The sequence below is a fragment of the Orycteropus afer genome, unplaced genomic scaffold, assembly GCF_000298275.1.
Source record: "Orycteropus afer afer isolate SDZICR_OR568_19922 unplaced genomic scaffold, OryAfe1.0 scaffold00384, whole genome shotgun sequence".
Taxonomy (NCBI): Eukaryota; Metazoa; Chordata; class Mammalia; order Tubulidentata; family Orycteropodidae; genus Orycteropus; species Orycteropus afer.
In genome coordinates, this window is record NW_006921971.1 from 2410214 (window position 1) to 2431840 (window position 21627).

The window sequence follows — 21627 nt, forward strand, 5'->3', positions numbered from 1 at the left end:
TTTAATGACCTTTTGCTTTCTACGTATATGATGTCCTTGATGTCATCCCACAACTTGTCAGGTCTTCAGTCATTGTTCTTCAATGAGTCAGATTTATTCTTCAAACGATCTCTCAATTCATGTGGGATATACTCAAGGTCATTCTTTGGCTCTCATGAACTTGTTTTAATTTTCTTCAGCTTCTACTTGAACTCGCATATGAGCAACTGATGGTCTGTTCCACAGCTGGCATCTGGCCTTGTTCTGATTAATGATATTGAACTACTCCATTGTCTCTTTCCACAGATATAGTCTATTTGATTGTCATGTTTTCAAGCTAGCAAGTTCTCCACATAAAGTCAGCGTTTATATTGTTGAAAAAAAGTATTTCCTATGAATAAGTCAATGGTCTTACAGAATTCTATCCTGTGATCACTAGCATTGTTCCTATCACCAAGGCGGTATTTTCCAACTACTGATTTTTTTGGTATTTTCCAACTTCTTTTTTCTTTCCAACTTTTGCATTCCAATCACCAGTTATTTCAATACATCTTGATTGCACATTTAATTAATTTCAAACTGCAGAAATTGTTAAAAATATACATTTTCTTCATTTTTTGCATTAGTGGTTGGTGTGTAAATTTGAATAATAGTCATATTAACTGGTCTTCCTTGAGATGTTATGGATATTATACTATCACTGACAGAGTTCACCTTCAGGATAGATATTGAAATGTTCTTTTTCAGGATGAAGTAAATGTTGTTCCTCTTCCATTAGTCATTCCCAGCATAGTAGACCTTGTTTGGACTGCTGGATTTGAAATGGCCAATAACCATTCATTTCAGCTCACTAATGCCTACAATACTGATCCTCAAGTGTTCCATTCATTTTTGATGACTGCCAATTTTTCTTGATTTACATTTCATACACTCCACATTTTGATATCTAATGGATGTCTGCAGCTGTTCCTTATCACTTTGAGTCATGCCATGTCAGCAAATAAAGGTACCCAAAACTTTGATCCACCCACATCATTAAAGTTGATTCTACTTTGAGGAGGCAGCTCTTCCCCAGTCGTATTTTGAGTGTCTTCCAACATGTGAGGCTCATCTTCCAGCACTAAGTCTGACAATGTTCTGTTGTTATCCATACGGTTTCACTGCTTAATATTTTACTGAATTAGATCACCACACCCTTCTTTCTCCTCTGTCTTGGTCTGGAGCTCCACTGGGTGATCCTGCTGGTACTGGAAATACCAGTGACATAGCTTCCAGCATCACAGCAACAAGTAAGCCACCACAGTGGGACACACTGATGGGCAGGTAGATTTTGTTTCACTTCTATGAGCCCTCATTCTAAGATGAGAAATGTACAGTGATTTGAATCATTACACTCTTGTATTAATGTCTAGTTTGTGTCTGACGTACCTGTGTGGGCAAATGGTGAAGCACTCAGCTTCTGATCAAAAGTTTGGCAGTTCAAGTCCATCCAGAGAGGCCTCAGAAGAAAGGCCTGGAGATCTACTCGACAGATATTTCTCAGTTCTAAAATAGCCATTTGATTCTTTCCCATTTTGTGATTGATACTTCCTACCTTTTAATTCATTACAAGCAAAATTGGTAATAGCTCTCTTTAAGTCCTTGTGCAAAAATTCCAATATCTGGGTCATCTTGAGGTTGGTATCTCTTGAGTTTCTCCTCTTTTGAGAATAAATCCCATTTGCTGGCTCTTCACAGAATAAGTAGTTTGGGATTAAAAAGCGAGTATGTAGATATTATTCTGGGGAGACAATACTTCTCTGGAGAGACTGGTGTCTTTGCTTTGTGGGTTATCATTCATTTCAACCCATCTGTAGCCTGATATGCATGCCTCTTGTGGATGGTGCCCCATGTCAGATCAGTTACTGAAGTCTTATTTGCTGAAATCGACTCAACAGCAACTGATTTGGTTTAGCAGGGTGTCATATTCATGCCTAGTCTCCAAGGTCGGCCAGAGATCTCAGATGAGTTCCTGAAAAACAGAATTCAGATCCTTTCCGTGCTGTGCACTTCTTTTTAACTTGACCAGAAAGTTTATCTATCAGCCAAAATGTTTTTCCATCAGAGTAAAAACCAGGACTCCTGACATGCTGGTGGCCTCTTCCATCCTCTGACTCCCCTCCAAATCGTGCCTGCTTTGATACAGCTTCCAAATCCCTCAGGTAGTGGTTTGGGTGCAGAGTTTACACTGGTTACTCCTGTAGGATCAGTCTGTCGGGAGCTCACCTTTCCATGTAGGAATTGAAAACCCTGCAAAGTATTTTTTTTTTTTTTAATTTGGTGGTGATTTCATACATTTTCTATTATCAGTCAGGCCTTTAACAGACAAAGTACTTACTGCCATTGAGTCGATTTCAACTCAAAGTGACTCCCATAGGATTCCAAAGCTGTCAATCTTTACAAAAGCAGATTGCCTCATGTTTCTTCCACAGAGTGGCTGATGGGTTCATATCACCAACCATTTTGGTTAGCAGTCAAATGCCTTAACCACTACACCAAAAGAGCTCCTCAATACACCAAAAGGAAGCTCCTTAAGCTTCCTTTTATTTGTGATTTAAACCAAATGCCAGCTAATCATTATATCGCACTTACCTTAAGAAGCCCCTGCAGCCCCTCCTTGGTCTACCCTCGACTCCCAGTAAGTGACTTGCCTTCCAAGGAAACTTCTGAGAGCACAGGCTTGAGCCACCTCAGTTTCCTCCAGTCACAACAGTCTTCTTCATTTTCATTCTCCCTTCCCCTTTGTTCCCTGAACTTCCACACAGAACTTTTTGAGGCCAGAAACTTTGGAAGTCTCTGTCATGATAATGAGTGTACTTTTACTGTTAACAAATTGAGAAAACACCTTCATCATCATGGGTTCTCGCCAAAGGCTGGGAACAGTCAAAACTCAACACTTCTCCATATAACGGATGAAATTTAAAAGTTTTTTTTTTCTTTCCAAAGTTCTAACTTTGATGTAATCTAATGCCCAGGTTAAGACGTGAGAGATGCACTCCATATCACTTGAGTCCTTATGAATAGAAAAAAAAAAAAATGAGATAAGGGCACTACACATTTTCTTTCTTGTGTTAAAAAACGGTGGGAAGAAAGAATCCTATGATGAAACAGTGAGTTTACAAAGGTAATAAGGACAATCTTTATTCCATTCAGAAGGGGAAAAATATATAACTGTTGACTGCCCCTTTTCCCTTCCGTTGCCAGGAAGTGCCATCAAGTTTGAAATCCACTACAGCGGTCACACTGGATCTTACAGTTGTGATAGGTGGAGCTGTTTGTCAACTAGGCTGGACCACAATTCTGAGTGGTTTAAGCAATTGTGGTGTGAGCTGGTCCAATGATGGGATCAGATGTACATGTTTTGAGCAGCCAATCTGTTCAAAAGGAGTTTCCCTACTGGTGTGCCTGCTTCCAATATATTTATGGACATCCTGGAAAAAGAGATACTCTTCTGTGGATTGGGATTCTGTTGTGCTGCCTACAACTGTCCATAAGTGAACAATCCATCCTTCAGCCTGAAGATCTTGGATTTGTCACTTGTTGGAGTCAACAGCCGGTACACTGCCTGGCAACCTTGAGCTCCTCAGCCCCTGCAGCTGCGTGAGTCGGGCAAAGCCTCCAGCTTGCTGTTTGATCCAAGAACTTGGGACTTGCAAGCTTCTATAAGTGTGTGAGGCCTTTTCCTAAGATAGATTTCTCCGTCTCTCCCTCTCTCTATATAGACTTTACTGATTTTGCTTCTCCAGAAAACCCAGTCTAACACATTTGGTACCGGAAGTGGTTCTAGAGAGACAAAATCATAAGATGAACTTCCCACATTGGTTCTCCACTTTAACCATAAAGGCACTGGTGACCCTGCCTCCGATAGTAAAGTTGTTGCTGTTTTTATGTGCCATCGAGTCGGACCCGACTCATAGCGACCTCTCCTTGGGTTGCCAAGGAAATATCACTACAGAAGTAGATTGCCCAACCTTCCTTCTGAGGAGTGGCTGGTGGGTTTGAACTGCCAGCCTTCTGGTTAGCAGTCAAGTGCCTTAGGCACTATGCTACCAGAGCTCCTCCAATAGTAAAGAGGACCCAGCTAATCCGTAGTGTAAGGTGGCAACATTAATATGCAATATAGCACCACCAATAGATCAAGTACTTGTGAAAAGTGAGGCTGTGGATGATCACATATTTAATATTTTTCTGCAATTCTGTCAGCATGAGGAGTATAAGAAAGCTGGTTGGTCGGTGCTACTTACACTAGACAAAGTGGTGAAAGAGCGAGATGAGCTCAGAAATGCTGAGTCATAGCTTAAGTGCCACACAAAAGACCTCAATGTTTCCAGTTGTGCTCTGAAAGAAAGCCTTGTTTCTTCTAGTAACAGAGCTGATATTGCTGAAAACCAAACCCAGAGTCTTATTGTAAGGGTGGCTGAATTACAATGCCAATTAAATTACCAACCCAGAATGGTGTCTGAAAGTAGAGTGGAGGCTCTGATTGGGAAAAAATGGCATCCGGAAACCTGGAATGGAGACATATGGGCAGAGAGTCAGGAAAATAAGGATATGGAGCCTGTAAATTCTGCTGAATCCCTCCCATCTGAAGGGATTACTGTAAAACCATTATCCCCTCCACCTCAGTTTGATGGCATTAACCCAACTGTTCCTGCTGGATCTTTGCCTGAGGCAGAGGCCATGGAAGACATTGCTGAATGTTCTCAGTAACTGCCCCAACCACCCATTGTTGCTGCTAGACCTATAACTAAAGTTAAGTCCAATCGGGCCCCAAAAGATGAAATACAAAGTTTGACTGAGGAGGTGGTACACTACACCCAAAAAGACCTACTTGATTTTGCTAACATGTACAAACAGAAACCTGGAGAACATGGATGAAAATGGCTACTGAGGGTGTGAAATAATGGAGCAAGGATCAGTCTGAGTTTATTGATTTAGGCCCACTAAGTACAGATTCTTCATTCAATGTTTCAGCTTGAGAGGTTAAGAAAGGATCTAATAGTTTATTTGGTTGGCTTACTGAGGCATGGATTATGTGGTAGCCTACCTTAAGTCAAGCTGAAGTACTAGACCTGCCTTGGTATAATGTAGAAGAAGGTATCCAGAGGCTTAAGAAAACTGGCCTGTTAGAATAGATTTATCAGATTAGATCCCTAGAGCCAGAAATGGAGAGTCCAGAAGACAGGCCTTTCGCCAGTACAGTGAGGAATAAATTTGTGAAGGGAGCCCCTGCATCCTTGAAGACTACTGTGATTGCTATTTTATGTAAGCCGGATTCGATAGTGGGAACTGCCCTAATTGAACTAAGACATTTAACTACGATGGGACTGACTGGACCCCGTGATAGTAGGGGCCAAGTGGCAGCAGTTAATCAGCAAAGACAAGATGGGCATGGTTACCATAATGGACAAAATAGGTGAAACAGTAATCAGAATATTCTGACTCATGTGTAATTATGGCATTGGCTACTTGCACATGGTGTTCCTAGTAGTGAAATACATGGCAAACCTACTAAATATTTACTTGATCTGTATAGACAGAAATCTAGGTCACGTGGCTAGATTGAATTGCTGGAATACAGACTCATGGCCTCTCAATCAATTCCCAGCCTTGAGTCAGTTACAGACCCAAAACCTCTTAAATGAAGGGGAGGCTGACTCCCTCTGAGGAAGGACCCCACTACATTGCCAAAAATTTATAATGTCAATCTTTCTCCCAGCCTTTCCCAAAGGGATCTGAGGCCTTTAACAAGAGTGACTGTTCACTGGGGAAAAGGAAATAATCAGACTTTTTGGGGGTTACTGGACACTGACTCTGAATTGACACTAATTCTAGGAGACCCAAAGCATCATTGTGGCCCACCAGTCAGAGTGGGGGCATATGGAGGTTAAGTTATTGATGGAGTCTTAGCTAAGGGTGCATCTCACAGTGGGTCCCCGAACCCATCCTGTAGTGATTTCCCCCGTGCCAGAATGCATAATTAGAATAGATATACTGGGAAATTGGCAGAATTCCCACATTGGGACCCTGACATATGAAGTAAGGGCTATTATGGTAGGAAAAGCCAAGTGGAAGCCCTAAGAACTGCTTCTGCCTACAAAAATAGTAAACCAAAAGCAATACTGCATCCCTGGAGGGGTTGCAGAGATTACTGCCACCATCAAGGACTTAAAGGATGCAGGGGTGGTGATTCCCACCACATCCCCATTTAATTCACCTATTTGGCCTGTGCAAAAAACAGATGGATCTTGGAAAATGACAGTAGATTATCATCAACTTAATCATGTGGTGACTCGAATTGCAGCTACTGTTCCTGATGTGGTTTCATTGCTTGAGCAAATCAGTACATCTTCTGGTACTTGGTATGCAGCTATTGATCTGGCCAATGCCTTTCTCTCGATACCAATTTCAAAGGACCATCAGAAGCAGTTTGCCTTCAGCTAGCAAGGCCAACAGTATATTTTCACAGTGCTTCCTCAGAGGTATAACAACTCCCCAGCACTATGTCATAATTTAGTCTGTAGGGATCTTGATCAACTTTCCCTTCCACAAGGCATTACACTGGTCCATTATATTGATGACATTAAGCTGACTGGACCTAACAAGGTAGAAGTATCAAAGACTCTAAACTTATTGGTGAGGCATATGCGTGCTAGAGGTTGAGAAATTAACCCAACAAAAATTCAGGCACCTTTCACCTCAGTGAAATTTCTAGGGGTCCAATGGTGTGGGGCATGTCGAGATATTCCTACTAAAGTGAAGTATAAATTATTGTATCTGGGTTGCCTCACAACTAAAAAGGAGGCACGACGTCTGGTGGGCCTCTTTGGACTTTGGAGGCAACATATCCCTCATTTGGGTGTGTTGCTTTGGCTTATTTATCAAGTGATACGGAAAGCTGCTCCATATGAATGGGGCCAAGAACAGAAGGCTCTGCAACAGTTTCAGCCTGCCGTGCAGGCTGCTCTGCCACTTGGCCTATATGATCCGGCTGATCCAATGGCGCTTGAAGTGTCTATAGTAGACAGAGATGCTGTTTGGAGTCTTTGGCAGGTCACTATTGGTGAATTGCAATGCAGACCCTTGGGATTTTGGAGCAAAGCTCTGCCATCCTCTGCAGATAACTACTCTCCTTTCAAGAAACAGCTTTTAGCTTGTTACTGAACACCTAACCATGGGCCACCAAGTCACCATGAGGCCTGAGTTGCCCATAGCGAACTGTTTGTTGTCTGACCCACAGAGTCATAAAGTTGGACATGGACAGCAGCACTCTATCATTAAATGAAAGTGGTACATCAGAGATCAGGCTCGAGCAGGACCTGAAGGCACAAGTAGGTTGCATGAGGAAGTGGCCCAAAGGCCTATGGTCTCCACTCCAGTCACATTACCTTCCCTCTCTCAGTCTGCACCTATGGCCTCATAGGGAGTTCCTTACAATCAGTTGACTGAGAAAGAGAAAACTCGTGCCTGGTTTACAGATGGTTCTGCACGATATGCAGGCACCACTCGAAAGTGGACAGCAGCAGCACTGCAGCCCCTTTCTGGGACTTCCTTAAAGGACAGTGGTGAAGGGAAATCTTCCCAATGGGCAGAACTTCGGGCCGTGCATGTGGCTGTTCACTTTGCATGGAATAAGAAATGGGCAAATGTGTGATTATATATGGATTCATGGGCTGTGGCTAATGGCTTGGGTGGATGGAAGGAGCATGATTGGAAGATTGGTGATAAGGATGTATGGGGAAGAGGTATGTGTATACATCTCTTGGAATGGGCCAAAGGAGAAAAGATATCTGTGTCCCATGTGAATGCCCACCAAAAGGTGACCTCAGCAGAGGAGGACTTTAACAATCAGGTGGATAGGATGACACGTTCAGTGGAAACCAGCCATCCTTTTTCCCCAGTTACTCCTGTCATTGCTCAATGGGCTCATGAACAAAGTGGCCATAGTAGCAGGGATGGAGGTGATGCATGGGCTGAGCAACATGGACTCCACTTACCAAGGCTGATTTGGCACCCCCACTGCTGAGTGCCCAATTTGCCAGCACCAGAGACCAACACTGAGTCCACGATATGGAACCATTCCTTGGGGTGATCAGCCAGCAACCTGGTGGCAGGTGATTATACTGGACTACTTCCATCATGGAAAGGACAGTGTTTTGTTCTTATTGGAGTAGATACTTATTCTGGATATGGATTCGCCTTCCCTGCACACAATGCTTCTGCCAAAACTGCCATCTGTGGGACTTACAGAATGTCTTATTCACAGTCAGAGTATCCCACACAGCACTGCTTCAGACCAAGGGACTCACGTCACAGCAAATTAAGTGCAGCAATGGGCCTATGTGCATGGAATTCACTGGTCTTACCATGTTCCCCATTATCCTGAAGCAGCTGGCTTGATAGAACGATGGAATGGCCTACTGAAGATACAATTACAGCACTAGCTAGGTGGCAATATCTTGAAGGGTTGGGGCAATGTACTCCAGGAGGTTGTATATGCTCTAAACCAGCATCCAATATATGGTTCTATTTCTCCAATAGCCAGGATTCACGGGTCCAGGAACCAAGGATTGGAAACGGGAATGGCACCACTCACTATTACCCCTACTGACCCACTCAAAAATTTTTTGTTTCTTGTCCCTGCTACCCTATGCTCTGTGAGTCTGAAGATCTTAATCCCAAAAGGAGGAACACTCCCACATGGAGACACAATACTGATTGCATTGAACTGGAAATTAAGAATACAACCCAGCCATTTTGGTTTCCTCATGCCTCTGGATCTACAGATAAAGAAGGGCATTACTGTACTATCTGGTGTGATAGATCCTGATTACCAAGGGGAAATTGGATTGACATTACATAATGGAGGTAAAGCAGAATATGTCTGGGATACAGGAGATTCTTTAGAACGTCTCTTAGTACTACCATGCCCTGTGATTAAAGTCAATGGAAAATTACAGCAACCCAATTCTGATATGACTACTAATGGCCCAGACCCTTCAGGAATGAAGGTTTGGGTCACCCCACCAGGCAAAGAACCACGGCCAGCTGAGGTGTTTGCTGAGGCCAAGGGAAATACAGAATGGATGGTGGAAGAAGGTAGTCCTGAATATCAGTTACAACCACGTGACCAGTTGCAGAAACGAGGACTGTGATCATTGTATTTCTTCATTGTATATGTGCATGAACTATTTTTGTTTCCTTCTGTTATGAACTGTGAAATGTAACTAAGATTAATGTGTTTCAGTTGTATGTGTGTTAGCATATCATGTTAGGCACAAATATGATTTTATAATTATCCTCATTTAGAGATTATATATGGTTAAGAAGATGAGTACAACTTCCAAGTTGACAAGGGGTGGAATGTGATAGTTGGAGCTGTCTGTCAAGTAGGCTGGACCACAATTTTGTGTGGTTTAAAAGCAACTGTGATGTGGGTTGTTCCAATGATGGGATCGGATGTATATGTTTTGAGCAGCCAATCCGCTGAAAGGGAGTTTCCCTAGGAGTGTGGCCTGCTTCCAATATATTTAAGGACATCCTTGGAAAAGAGACACTCTTTTGTGGACTGGGATTCTGTAGTGCTGCCTACGACTGTCCATGAGTGAACAATCCACCATTCGGCCTAGAGATCTTGGATTCATCATTCGTTGCAGTCAACAGCCAGTATACTGCCTGTCAAACTTGAGTTCCTCAGCCCCTGCAGCTGTGTGTCAGGAAAAGCCTCTAGCTTGACATTTGATCCAAGAACTTGGGACTTGCCAGCTTCTATACGTGTGTGAGCCATTTTCCTAAGATAAATTTCTCTTTCTCTCTCTCTCTATATATATAAGCTTTACTAGTTTTGCTTCTCAAGAGAACCCAGTCTAACACAATGGTCACACTCAGTCTTATGATCACACTGGATCTTACAGTCATACTGATCTTACAGTCACACTGGATCTTATGGTCACACTGGATCTTAAGGTCACACTGGATCTTATGGTCTGCATGTATGCATTTTCTGGATTATACTCACATATAGCCCACTGGTATGATTCTTGCCCTAAATAATGTCATTTTACTGGTGCTTGAAGAAAGCTACTTCACACACGTGGAAGGAGGCAGAAAAGGAGAAAAGCAGGCAGGCTGAATATTAATCCAAAAATCTCAATCATATTCTAATGCAAAGCCAACCTATGGCAGAATTAGGACTCAAACTGAACAGAAGGAGCCTTGGAAGGAAGCAGAGACCCATCTCCAGAGTTAGTGAAACAGATAAAGGATGGGGACAAAAGGCAGGAGCAGGTACTGTGACCTTGATGCAAAAGTGAGAGTCTCACCTGTCTATCACTATTACTATGGGATTAAAAGTACTAAAGAAAGGAAACTATTTTAATAAGATGAAAGTCAAATTGTCTCCATCATAGAACATAAAAATAAAAAATATATATAAAAAATATAGAACATCAAAATAAAATCAGTAATATTAATGCAAAAGAAGGAATGTGTTCAAAATCTATTACTCCTTCTCTGTAAGATAGTTTTCACATTAATTACTTAAACACTAAGTGTTTTAAAAATATAACATTTAATAGAAGATATGCACCCCTTCAGAACTAGAAATACTCTGACTTACAATGTATAATGTTATCACAGGCACAAACAGTTTCATGTCACAATGCCCGACATGATTTAAACAAAAGTCTTACATATTTTCCTAGTCAATTATAAACTAATTCATACATCTAAAAGCTATGTCTGTCTAAATATGACAGACTCTTATAAGCAAAATACTTTAAGTTTTCATTTGGAAAGCTAAAAAGAAGGAGGAATATGATCAATCATATTAAAAATTTGGTTTTGCAAAATTAGGATACTCAGTACTAAACCCACTTGTCCTGTTGCAAAGGACAAAGACAGAAGTTAAGTTGTACAGTTTCAGCCACACATAGTATTTTATGCCATTTTCCTTCAACTTTTCTTCCCACATTACCTCTAATGTGAGCAATAACCAGTCATTTCCTGTGTTTATTAGATAAGGCATATATTTTAAAATTTCAGACTTCAGAAACCACATTAAGCAATATAGTTTTATAAGATTTATTATTTCAGGTTATTTAAAATGCACACCCTTCAACATCAGACAACATTCAGAAGAATAAAAATTAAAAATCCATGAAGGGAAAATAGTTGAAAAGAGAAAAAGTACCTATGGAACAAAATCAAACCTATAACAAAAACCTGCTGAGCTCCAAGAGACAGAAATGAATTCTGAACAACACTGATGAGAGACTTTGACCCATCACTGTACTGTACCCCACCCCATTTCCCGTCTAGAGCCTTCTGCAGAGCTTAAATGAGGAGCGATTTTTTACCTTATATCCAGGTCCTAACTGATGAACGGCAAATATCTGCGCTGGGTTGAGGGCCTCACTGAACACGTACACCGCACCCAGCTGGCCACAGAACACCCTATTGGCATCAGCCGTCTCTGAAGATCCGAGAAAGCACTTGTCATAACTCTGTGTGCAAAAAGTCAATACAAAAGTCAGATACATTGTTGTTGTTATGTGCCGTCAAGTCAGCCCGACTCCTAGCGACCCCTCCTTGGGTTTCCGAGGTGCTATCACTACAGAAGTAGATTGCCCCATCTTCCTTCCGAGGAGTGACTGGTGGGTTTGAACCACCAGCCTTCTGGTTAGCATTCAAATGGCCTAGGCACTATGCCACCAGAGCTCCTAAAGTCAGATATAGTATTTTTTAATGACGGAATTTTTAAGGGAGCACAGCTTCATTGTCGTATCTTAAAGTACAACAGCACGAACAGAGCAAAGAGTCAAACGGTGCAGACCCCTCCACCACCCACTGCCGTCCACTCCAGCCCAACTCCCAGGGACCCTGCAGGACAGAGGTGAATTGCCCCATAGGGTTTCTTTACGGAGGCAGACTGCTTCTTCTTTCTCCCATGGAGTGGTTGGTGGGTTCAGACCGCCAACCCTTCAGTTAGCAGCCAAGTGTTTAACCACTGCGCCACCAGGGCTACTTAAACATACATTATAGAGTGCTTCAATAATAAAAACCATCTAAAGATTTACAGAAAAAAGTAGTAGTTTATTAAAGAACACACATTTATGTTTCAGCAAATAAAGAATAACCCACTCCAATTTGACACTGTCCAAGTTTTATTTATTCACCAAAGTAAAACTAATTTTAAAATGCTAATGATTTGTAAATTTCCACAGAGAGACAGGTGAATGTAAACACATTCCAAACTTTAACCACAAACACACAGGGCCTAACTGTGAAATTCTCCCACTTGTCCATTACACAGAAGTCCCTCCACTTCTCCACACTACGTCCAGGTCACAAGGGCAGCCCCGTCTGTGCCCAGTAAGCGGCTACGTGGAACTGAGTAAGTAGCAGCCACCGCAATCTGCCGCTAAAGCTGACACACAGGCCCTGCACTGCTGAGCTCAGGACCCGAGCAGCCACCCGTTCACAAGACCCTTGTGCCTCTGCTTTTGAAACCTTCCTTATCAACTCAGACCAGCCACTGGCCAGTCGCCGGCCCCAGCCCCACAAGCCATCCCACACCATACTACGACAAGCAAGACTTTACACTTGTGCAGGGACCCTTTGGAGGCTGAATAAAATAACAAAAATTTGTGAATGGGTCCAATGACAGACACCCAAGCTTTACTTCAAGGTGCCACAGTTCAAGCTCTGACTGCATGAAGTGTGTGTGCGTGTGTGTTACTGACCAGGCCTCTGTTTCTGGAAAATAGTTATTTATTGCAAATAATTATAAAACCTAAGTCCCTTTTTAAAAATTGCTCTCTTCAGTAGTTGGCATCAGTCAGAGAGCCCCCTGGGGTTTCTCCCTCCATAACGAAGAGGCCGCCTCCTCTCTGAGGCAGCAGGCAGCCGAATTCCATCTACATCCTCTTCTGACAAAACCACTCCCTTTGTATCTACTGATTGTGAACAAGTGCTCCAGACAGAAACGCCCACTTCTCCCGTAAAGGGCCAAAGAGAGACTATGTCCAGTTTTCCCGGTCACATGTGGCTTCTGTCACACAGTCTTTTATCTTCCACTGTCCTGTCTTTGGTTGGCTGATTGGTTGGCTGGCTTTCAAACAGCCTTTTAAAAATGTCAAAACCATTTTTGGCTCCCAGGCTAGGCTCAGGGTCGGCTTGCAGGGCGCGGTCCACTGACTGCTGACCTAGAGCAACCCTGGACTATGTCCACAGAGCTATTTAGGCCAGCACATGACAGAAGAGCCACGGCCGATCCTCAGGACAAGACGTCCAGTGCGAGGCAAACAAAAGGAAGCAGCGCATCTGACAGGAAGAGGTCATGAGGGGAAACCAGGTGTGCTCCCACGCTGTGTGCTACCGGCTGGAACCACTGCTGGCATCAAAACACACCTCTACTCTGGCTTCATGAGACAAGCAAGGACAGACCAAGGAGAACCCCAACACAGGGAAACAGGACGACCTCTACAGCCTTAACTCCAGGAACCTCCTCAGAACCCAACTGGGCTGTCTCCGCACTGCTACCAGCCTTGCCCACTCTCTTTGCTGCCATTACCAGTCAGGTAACTCATCTCCCTGCTTCTGCCATGGCTTCTCTCCAGAATATTTTACACACGAGCTCTGGTGCCATAGTGCCTAAGGCACTTGCCTGCTAACCAGAAGGCTGGCAGTTCAAACCCACCAGCCACTCCTCGGAAAGAAGGTGGGGCAATCTACTTCCGTAGTGATACTGCCTCGGAAACCCAAGGAGGGGTCGCTATGAGTTGGGTCCGACTCGACGGCAGTGAGTTTTGGTTTGTCTTGGAAGCCAGATTCATGCCAGGATCACATCACTTACCTCCTCGAAACCCTCCTCCAAAGGACCTTTCTACCGGGTAAGGTGGCATGATGTCTATGAACTCTGACCTTTTAGCTGCACAACCTGTCTATCACCAACACTGCATCCCTTCCGCTCCTGCTGCGCCAACAAAATGGCACCACTGCTGGCCCGGGGGTTCCAGCTCGGCCTCCAAGCCTTGTCCTCACTGCACCCACTGAGTGCACGTTTCCCCACGTGTCCGCCTGGCTGGCTCCCTCACCTCTTCTCACGGACATCATCTCGGGACAGTCTAGTGCTCGCTTCACTATGTCCACACATCTTGACAACACCCCACCCTGAGTCACTCCGTGTAAAGTCTCTCCTGCACTCTGAAATAAGGAGTAAGAAACATTCTTGATGCTGGAGATTCTGCAAAGAGTACAGTACTGAAGTACTGTTTCCTGATCTGAATCACTTAGTAATTTGGCCATGGTATTCTACTGTTTTGGTATCTCTAATCATGCACTTTAGCACTTTTCTTATACTATATTTAAAACTTTAAAATTCACTTAATAAAAAAGAAACAAACATTCAAAGTAAAACTCCTAAGTTTCTACAAAACTATTTTGTTATTTAATTCACCCAATAAGTAATGATAGAACACACTCTCAAACACATTAAAATATTCACAAAAAACTAAAGACTATCACTTACGTCATTTGTGTTGACATGCCAGGCCATGTCACCATAGGAAACCAGCTGTCCATTGACATAGCAGCGGATCTCACTGTTCCTCCACCGGTTGTAGATGTGGACAATGCTTATCATGTACCACTGCAATGAGCAAAGAGGGAAGGACATCACAGTGCAGGGTTTAGCTAACAGTGTCCAACGTGCACAGCATTCTGCATGAAAACACTCAAGGCAGTATTAATAACCATCTCTGTCCATTTCCTCAGGTTCCTCCTCCCACTTCTCATCATGCAGATGAAAGAACGGCCGCATAGGGTAAATCTGCGATGGACACAAAGCTAGGACCCCCTGAGAGCCCAGACTGTTAATCCTTCGCTACACCACATCCAGAATGCTAGACTACAACTTCTTGTGTTAATTCACTCAGTAAATATGTACACTGTCCCAGACACTATAAATAATACCCAGAGATGACTAGACAGAGGCTTGGCTCTCTCAAAATTTATGGTCCAATAACAGAGACATCCATTAGACAGGTAGACAAAGTAGACAAATACAGAATTACAAATTACGATAACTACTGTGTGGAGGGGGAAAAAAAATCCACCCACTGACATCAATTTGATTCTGACTCATAGTGACACTATAGGGCAGGGGAGAAATGCTCCACAGGGTTTCCAAGGCTGTGAATCTTTACAGAAGCAGACTGCCTCATCTTTCCTTCGTGGAGTGGCTGGTGGGTTTGAACCATCAACTTTTAGGTTAGTAGCAGAGCACTTCAACCACATAAAGAAGAATGTAAAACGAGAAAGAAAAACCTAGGATTCTACTTGGATGCAACATTTGCTCAACAGAACAACATTTAAGCATTTGAACTAAGGTTTCAATACTACACTTCACATTTACTGAATCTATGCATAACAATGAATAAGTTCATACTGAGTTGCTATTTATAATGATTATTTTAAGTGTCCATTTTGAAATGAGACAGTCTATATTCTGTAACAATTTGTGGATGTAATCTTTAGTCTCCTTAAGAGTTTGTAGCCTAAACCAAAGAACACTAAAGTGTAGAAAAAAGTAAATGATACATCAATATTTGAACAAGTAGGCCCTCAGCAGGAGCTCTGGTGACGTAGTGCCTAAGGCATCTGACTGCTAACCAGAGGGCTGCTGGTTCAAACTCAGCAGCCACCCTTGGAAAGAAGATTGGGCAATCTACTTCCATAGTGATACTGTCTCAGAAACCCAACGAGAGGTCGCTATGAGTCAGATTCGACTCGATGACAGGTAGTTGGGTTTGGTTTGGTTTTGTTTTTGATGCCCTCAGCACTTAAAGAAAAAAAAATTACACTAGTTTCTGTAAAAGCGTGAAATACAAATGTTCTCCAGATTACTTAAAAGCACTGTTCAATTATTTCCTATGTATTTAGAGAAATATAAAGGCACAAGAGTAATTATGTGCCACTAAAATAGTCATTATTTTAAGGTGTCCGAAACACCTTAACCAAAATTCAAATTTATTTATTTCAACTTACAAAGTAAAAGCCATGCACCAAGCACCGCTGAGATGACAACACTATGAACAACAGTGTGTCTCAATGACAGAATCAGTGTCAGGCCCAATGATTTACAGGCCAAAAACAATCTTTTATTATAAACTGAGTCCTTCACTTGGTCAGAGAGCACCAAATATGTTACCTACTGCCACTGAGTCAATTTCAACTCATACTGGCCATAGAAGACTGAGTAAAACTGCCTCATAAGGTTTCCAAGGCTGTGAATCTTTAAAAAGTTGACTACCTCATCTTTCTCCCATGCAGCAGCTGGTGGGTTCAAACTGCCTCCCTTCTGGTTATTAGCCAAGCATTTCATCAGTGTGCCACCAGAGCTCCTTAAAAAAAAAAAAAAAAAAACTCACTGCCATTGAGTAGAGATTCCTACTCATAGTGACCCCCATTGGGTTTCCAAGGCAGTAAATCTTTACGGAAGTAGATTGCCCCACCTTCCTTCCACAGAGCAGCTGGTGGACTTGAACCACCAACCTTCTGGTTAGCAGTCAAATGCCTTAGCCACTGCACCACCAGAGCTTCTCAGAGCTTCTTAGTGGGTAAATAACCAAATCAAAACCTTCCGACTCAGGGTGACCCTATGTGATAAGGTAGAACTGCCTCACAGGGTCTCTAAGGCTGTCAATCTTCACCGAAGCAAAGCTCAAACCAAACACACTGCCATGGAGTCAATTCCAACTCACAGTACCCCCAGAGGACAGAGTAGAACTGCCCCATATGGTTTCCAAAGCTGTAAATCTTTATTGAAGCAGACTGCCACATCTTTTCTCCTACGGAGCAGCTGGTGGGTTCCAACTGTCAAGCTTTGGTTAGCAACTGAGTGCTTTACCACAGCTCCACCAGACTTCCTTTTGCCACAAATATGTTAGCCCTGATTAAATTAGAAGATAGAGGGAAAACTTTAAATAGACCTTTAATAGCTCATGCCTTTAAATCTACAACTTATCAGGAAGAAGCAACAGAAACTGACCTTCAAGTAAACTTAAGAAAAATCTTAAAGAAATTTATGTGTCTAAGAATTGCAATTTACATATACTATCTGCCTTGGTTCCCTAGTGTTGCTATAACACAAACACCACAAGTGGATTACTTTAACAAACAGGAACTTATTCTCTTACAATTTAAGAAGCTAGAAGTCCGAGTTCAGAGTGCTGGCTCTAGGGGTTAGGGGTAGGCCCTTCAATCTTGGGCTTCAGCTCTGCCTCTTGTTCCAGGCCCACTGGAGCTAGAAGTGTCTTCTAACTCAGGCAACTGCCGAGGCTGACAAATAGCATAATCTCAAAATCAGTAGGCAACATGGCAGGCCACTGGTTCAAGTCCAGGAACTGGAGATGAAGACTCAGACAAATGTAGGATCCAGATGTGCCAGAAAGCTAGAGCCCTTCCTCAAAGGCAGGAGAAGTAGGCCACACCCTAAAGGCCACTCTGTAGCTGGTCACAGCAGATTCCACCATGGAGGTGATTACAGTCTCATCATGGGGAGTAACAGCATCCATTCGCCAAGCCACTCAAAACCATGGCCCACACAAGCTGACACACAACCCTAACTACCACACCACCTTCACTGAGTCTGAAAATATTTAACCAGGATACCTTCTAGATAACACTGAAGATACAATCTTTAAACATTTTGGAGCAAAATTTTTAGAAACTAAATAAGCAACGACATCCTGCCCAAAGACAATCTGAAGAGAAATAATATTAGATGTATCATGCTTATTCACGTGCCTAAAGTAGAAAACTACTCACTCAACACACATGGATGGAGTCATTAGGACTGAAACTAAACCCACTACCACCAATTTGATTCCAACTCATAGTGACCCTACAGGACACAGGAGAACTGCCCATAGGGTTTCCAAGGCTGTAAATCGCTACTGAAGCAGACTGCCTCATCTTTCTCCCACCCAGCAGTGGTGGGTTTGAACCGTCGACCTCTTGGTTAGTAGCCAAATGCTTTAACCACTGTGCCATCAGAGTTCCTTCTTGCTACTAAGTATCAGATAATCTAGTGTATTGAACGTGTTGAACTTTAAATCCACACAGTGTGGAACTGGGTTCCCAGTTTACTAGCTCTATGATTTTCAGCAACTCATATAGCATTTCTGAACCCTTTCCATCTAGTGATAATGTCTACTCCGGGGGGTAATTGGAACCCCTGTAGATAATAGATAGGTAGGTATGAAAGCTATGAAGAATAGTTGCTAATACATAGTTGGCATCCAAGAATAAGATACTATTAACTAAATTTCTATTTTTTATCTAATAGTTCCTCATAACGAGATTGTCTGCTAAAATTGTGATTGTTAACTCTTCAAAGTCATTCATTCATTCAAACAACACTGACTGAAATCCCACTGCACGCTGCATCTCTCCTATAGTGTGGGCACATAAACAGACAACCGAGAGAAATGAACACATACACAATCACGGAACACCGGGAATGTTCCAAACACAGAACGGGGAGCCGAAGGTGGTAGCGACCACCCGGGAAAAGGAAAAAAGGAAAGGTGACTGGAGGGGCTGCCGGAGAAGAAGCCACTGAGCAAGTTAAGAGGAGATTCAAGGTGAGTCTGGACAGACAGGCACCACTGAGTAGAGCAGGCAAGAAACAGCCCCAGTAGAGGAATCTTCACGTGGTACAAATCCACAAAGCACAGAAGCTGGCACCTTGTCACAGCATTTGGGGTCAGTCCAGGAACCAGGGGGAGCCGGGCTGCAAGGGGACCTGGAGGACACCTTAGAAATAGGGCCTTTGTTTTCTGCATAGGTAATTTGAGCAGCAAATAACTGTGAACAGCAAAGTGAAATGATTCTCTCTGTCCTTTAGAAAAATGACTGGCAGCAGTGTAAACGAGGGATAGAGTCAGGCAAGTCCAGATAAATAAACTCAATGTATGCAGCAAAGGCCTCTGATAAAAAACACACAACAGTTGCCATAAGAAACCCTCAGAGCCTGAATTAAGACAGAGGTAATGGAGCTTTAAAAAGAGGCCGATAGGGACAAATTTGAGAGGTATAATTAACAACTCATAGAAAGTGTTGATATAGAAAAGCTGGTTTCCGACTCCTCGCATAGATGTGCAGTGGCACCAGTAACGTGGTAACTTAAGACAAGAAGATGATTAAGGTTGGAATCGCAAAGCAATCACACAGAGTTTGTCCCTGGTCATACAACACTATCATATGATAAAGTTAAATGAATGAATAAGTGAATGAACTGCTCTCTGATGAGGTTACAGCACTCTCGGCTCCCTTCCACTGGTGCTACACTGCTCTGCAGACGGGAGACACCACTCAGCGTGGCACTGCTCCAGATCACCCTGCTTCTGACTAGATAGCTGTTGATTCAAGTAAACGAGAACGGCTCTGGATACTACGTATGCACATGGACACTATTTATGTCAAAACAGATTTGTAAAAGAAGGCTATCACCAGAAACAAGGAAGAGGGGTCCTTATCAAGAATTCACAAGGCAAATATCACAACCTGAGGACAAGGAAAGAAACTGAAGATAAGAAAACATAACATGGTATTTATACAAATGTCAATCGTAACTAACTTGTCCTGAGCACTAGTTAAGTTCTAGGTGGTATACACATCCCCACACAAAACATGAATCAGCTTGGTGACGCAGATGGAAAGCAAAGTTCTAACACACAGGTTTCTATTTCAAGGGCAGTGGAGCTTTGACCACCAAACCAACCCAAACTCACTGCCATCGAGTTAGACCCAACTCATAGTGACCCCTCCTTGAGTTTCCGAGGTGGTATCACTACAGAAGTAGATTGTCCAACCTTCCTTCCGAGGGTTTGAATTGCCAGCCTTCCGGTTAGCAGTCAAATGTCTTAGACACTATGCCACTAGAGCTCCTGGTGCTCTTACTAAGACAGTCAAAAAAACAACTTAGGCTATTTCCTGGAAATTTCATTTAAAAAAAAAAAAACACATTCCCCTTGAATCGCATAAAAGTAAAATCAAATATTTAGAATTCTCAAGGTTTAGTAGAATCTTCAGGGAAGGCTCTTTAAAACCCACCTCAGTCCCTGGCCACACTCCTCTAGGACTCCTTAGAATCACTGCACATGGAGAGCTGCTATGGAGGAACTGTGCTTTCAAAAGAAAATAGTGGGAAAACTGAAGAAAATGAGAACATATGGATTAAGTTGCCTTTTTCTGGGCTGATGATAACTTCACTTAGTTTTTAACTTCTAATTTTTCTTACTTGTACTCTTTAGGTCTCTGTTTGCTAACTTGCCTGAGGAGAAGGATCATCTAGATCATTTGTTTAAAAATATGTATTCCTAACATGAACATTGTAATTCCAAGTCTCTGAATTTGGAACCAATTGCCACTAGGATTCATAATAATTTGGCACATTTCGCAAGCTCAGTGTGAGTCCCAACTCAAACCTAGTGAATCAGAATTTCTAGAGGGGAGCCAATGGGATTTCTGTAAAAATAACTGGATACTACAAAGATACTACAAAAAAAGAAAATTGCAGACCAACATCCCTCATGAATATAGATGCAAAAGTTCTCAACAAAACCGTAGCCAACAAAATACAACAGCATTTCAAAAAAAACAAAACATCATCATCAGATGAAATTCATACCACAAAAGCAAGGTTTGTTCAACATTAGAAAATCAATCACTGTAATTCACCACATAAATAAAACAAAAAAGGAATCCTGTGATCATCTCAATCTATGCACCAAAGACCTCTGATAAAATCCAAGGCTATTTCCTGATAAAAACTGTCAGCAAAACAGGAACAGAAGGGAAATCCCTGAACATAACTAATGGTGTATATACAAAAGCAACAGCTAATATTATTATCAACAATGAGAGTCTGAAAGCATTCCCCATGAGAATGGGAATGAGACAAGGATACTCTTTATCACAACTCTTATTCAATATTGTACAGGAAGTCCAAGCGAGAACAATAAGGCAAGAAAGGGAAAAATAAAGGGCATCCAAATTGGTAAGGGAGAACTAAAACTATCCTGTACATGGAAAATCTGAGATCCCCCCAAGTAAGCTGACAGAACTAGAGAAGATCCAAAAACTGGCAGGTCCAGATCAACAGAAAAACAACACTATAGTTCTCCTCTGTACTAGCAAGGAGAACTCCAAAAAGGAAATCAAAAAAGCAGTACCATATTCAATATCCATGCAAAAGAGTAAAACACATGGGAATAAATCTAACCAGGGACATAAAAGACTTACACAAGGGAAACTACAAAACAACTACAAGAAACCAGGAGACCTACATAAATGCAAAAACAATGTTCATGGACTGGAAGACTTACTACTGTGAAAATGTCATACTACCCAAAGTGATCTATACATATAATGAAATCCTGATTCAAAATGCAACACATTCCTTAATGAAATAGAAAACTAATCTCCAAATTTACATGGAGCAAAAAGAGGCCTTGAATTAACACAGACACAGAAGATAATCTTGGACCCCTGAGCCTTGAAGGAAAGGATGCAGATTTGGACTAAACCCCAACTAGCAGAAGA

General features: G+C 42.4%; 1 protein-coding gene across 1 annotated transcript in view; it reads right to left on the bottom strand.

Moving 5' to 3' along the window:
- The window catches only part of NBEA (neurobeachin), a gene marked incomplete at its 5' end in the record, with an annotated part of 985874 nt that overhangs the window by 763795 nt on the left and 200452 nt on the right, over positions 1 to 21627 (bottom strand). The window contains 2 exons of the mRNA XM_042782600.1: positions 11376 to 11522; positions 14549 to 14668. Coding sequence (XP_042638534.1) covers positions 11376 to 11522; positions 14549 to 14668 — 267 coding nt within the window. The remainder of the gene's footprint in view (positions 1 to 11375; positions 11523 to 14548; positions 14669 to 21627) is intronic.